The sequence below is a fragment of the Sinocyclocheilus anshuiensis genome, unplaced genomic scaffold (genome assembly GCF_001515605.1).
Source record: "Sinocyclocheilus anshuiensis isolate Anshui unplaced genomic scaffold, SAMN03320099.WGS_v1.1 scaffold227, whole genome shotgun sequence".
In the NCBI taxonomy this organism is placed as follows: domain Eukaryota; kingdom Metazoa; phylum Chordata; class Actinopteri; order Cypriniformes; family Cyprinidae; genus Sinocyclocheilus; species Sinocyclocheilus anshuiensis.
The window spans coordinates 2,950,817-2,953,020 of NW_015549590.1; the positions used below are offsets into that span (position 1 = coordinate 2,950,817).

At 33.5% G+C, this 2,204-nt stretch overlaps 1 protein-coding gene across 2 annotated transcripts in view; it reads right to left on the minus strand.

Moving 5' to 3' along the window:
* Window positions 1-2,204, minus strand: part of LOC107658132 (desmin-like) — a 15,049-nt gene that overhangs the window by 1,586 nt on the left and 11,259 nt on the right. For both annotated transcript variants that reach the window (XM_016446588.1, XM_016446587.1), the window contains 2 exons: window positions 1,252-1,362; window positions 1,055-1,179 (listed from right to left, as the gene is read on the minus strand). In XM_016446588.1, coding sequence (XP_016302074.1) covers window positions 1,055-1,179; window positions 1,252-1,362 — 236 coding nt within the window. The remainder of the gene's footprint in view (window positions 1-1,054; window positions 1,180-1,251; window positions 1,363-2,204) is intronic.

A 2,204-nucleotide genomic window follows, 5' to 3' on the forward strand; every position in this document is an offset into this window, starting at 1 on the left:
TTTTTTTTAAAGAGAGATGTGCATTTTAGTTTTGATATTTTATTGTTTTTATTTATATATTTATTTTGTCTTTGCTCTATCATTTTCATATTTACCATTTTCATAATAAAGCATATTAATCAAACTATACATTATTATATTCTAGAAAGTATACATACATTGTAACAATCTATTCTGTTGTGATGAGGAAATTCAAAAAAAAAAAAAAAAAAACCTAAAACATGTTAAAACAGACTGACTTTTTATAAGGAAACTGGAAGTAGTACTATCCTCTGGGGGGGAATAGTACTACTTCACATCTCATATTTTGATTTGTCTGTTTTACAGTCTACTTGGTAAAACCTTAAGTCTGATCACTTGTAACGGTAATAGCTGTTTAATAATTACTTTTAATGGTAAAAGCACACCTCTCTGCAACAAGCTGAATGATTTACACAACCGTTCAAAGGTTTAGGGTCAGTATTTTTTTTAATTTTTTTTTAATTTTAAATATTAATATTTTTCAAAAGTTAGAATAAAGACATTATGATGTTACAAAAAGTTTCCATTGAAAAAAAACCCTGCTCTTTAAACATTTCTATTCATCAAAGAATCCTGAAAAAATATCATGGTTTCCACAAAAATATTAGGCAGCACATTGTTTTCAACAATGATAACAATAAAAAAAAATTCTTGATCACCAAATCAGCATATCAGAATGATTTCAGAAGGATCATGAGACACTGAAAACTGCAGTAATAACTGCTAAAAATTAAACTTCGCGTTACAGGAATAAATTACATTTTAAAATGTATTAAGATAGAAAACGGCTATTTTAAACTGCTATATTATTTGACTCTTAGCTTTCACTTTTAGACTATTTCACTTTTTACTATATTATTGATCAAATAAAAAGCAGCTTTGATGAGCATGTGACTTTTTACCAAAATATTTAAATATTTCACTGACCCCAAACTTTTAAATGTTATAGAGTATCATGTTAATGTATGAGCAATAATAATAGCAACGCTTGCCTTTACATAGCACCAGTAATGACTCTCATAACATGTATCACCTGTAAGCAGCAATCTCTATGTCTAGATTCATCTTCTGATTCAGCAGTTCTTCATAGTCCCCACTCTGATCCTTCATCTGGAACTGAAGATCAGCCTCCTCCTCCTCCAGCTGACAAATGTAATTCTGAACAGAGACAGCACAGTGGTGAGATACTGAGAACTGCTGCAGTAGAATATGAACAGTGAGCGTTTGTACCTCCAGCTTCTCTATTTCCTCCAGGTATTTGGCTTTCCTGGCTTCTATTTCAGCCTCCAACTCGTCTCCACGCTTCTCCAGCTCTGCCACCTCTTTCTGCAGCTCCGCAATCTACAATCACACATATACAGCACCAGTAAAAATTTGGACACACCTGACTGAATGTATGTGTGTGATCTAAAGGCTTGTGATCTAAATACTTAAAATTATATACTGATGCATGCACTTTTATTTATTAAAAATGTATAAAATAAATAAAGGATGAGACAAGATATTACACCAGAGCCTACAAGCATCCAGCATATTGGGAGCTCCATCAATACTCTTTAAAAACCACCCCATGAAGTTGGCCAGAGTGTGCAGAGCTATAATCTAGACAAAGGGTGGATAATTTAAAGCTAAAATACAAGAACGTTTTATTTGTTTAACTTTTTATCATCACTATATAATTTCCATAACTCCCTTTGTGTAATTTCATAGTTTTGATGACTTTACAATATGGGAAATGGTAAATAATTCAATAAAAAATTAATGCGAGTGTCCAAACAAAGACTTTCACTGTGCATAAACAAACTGATGCAGATCCACAATGTATAACAACACAGAGCTGAGCTTAACATAACATTATGTTGTAATTAATGGCTCTTTTGGTCTTAAACTAGCAATTGTGAGAACATGTCTGAAAACAGTTGACGTTTCATGTTGCATATTCACCCATCAACAAACACAACGCAGAGAACTGTCAGCCACACCTCTGTGCACAAGCTGCCCTGCTGTGAGTAATTACTGTAATCAGGTAAGTTAAACAGTCAGCTGTCAGAGATGGATGGAGATTGCACGCTCTGTTTCTCTTTCAGGTAGATCATGGGAGGCTCCGAGCTCTGTTATTAACAAGCTGATGATACGTCAACCGATGAAAATGGTTGTTACTCTGGTCTGGGTCTCGAGTGAGA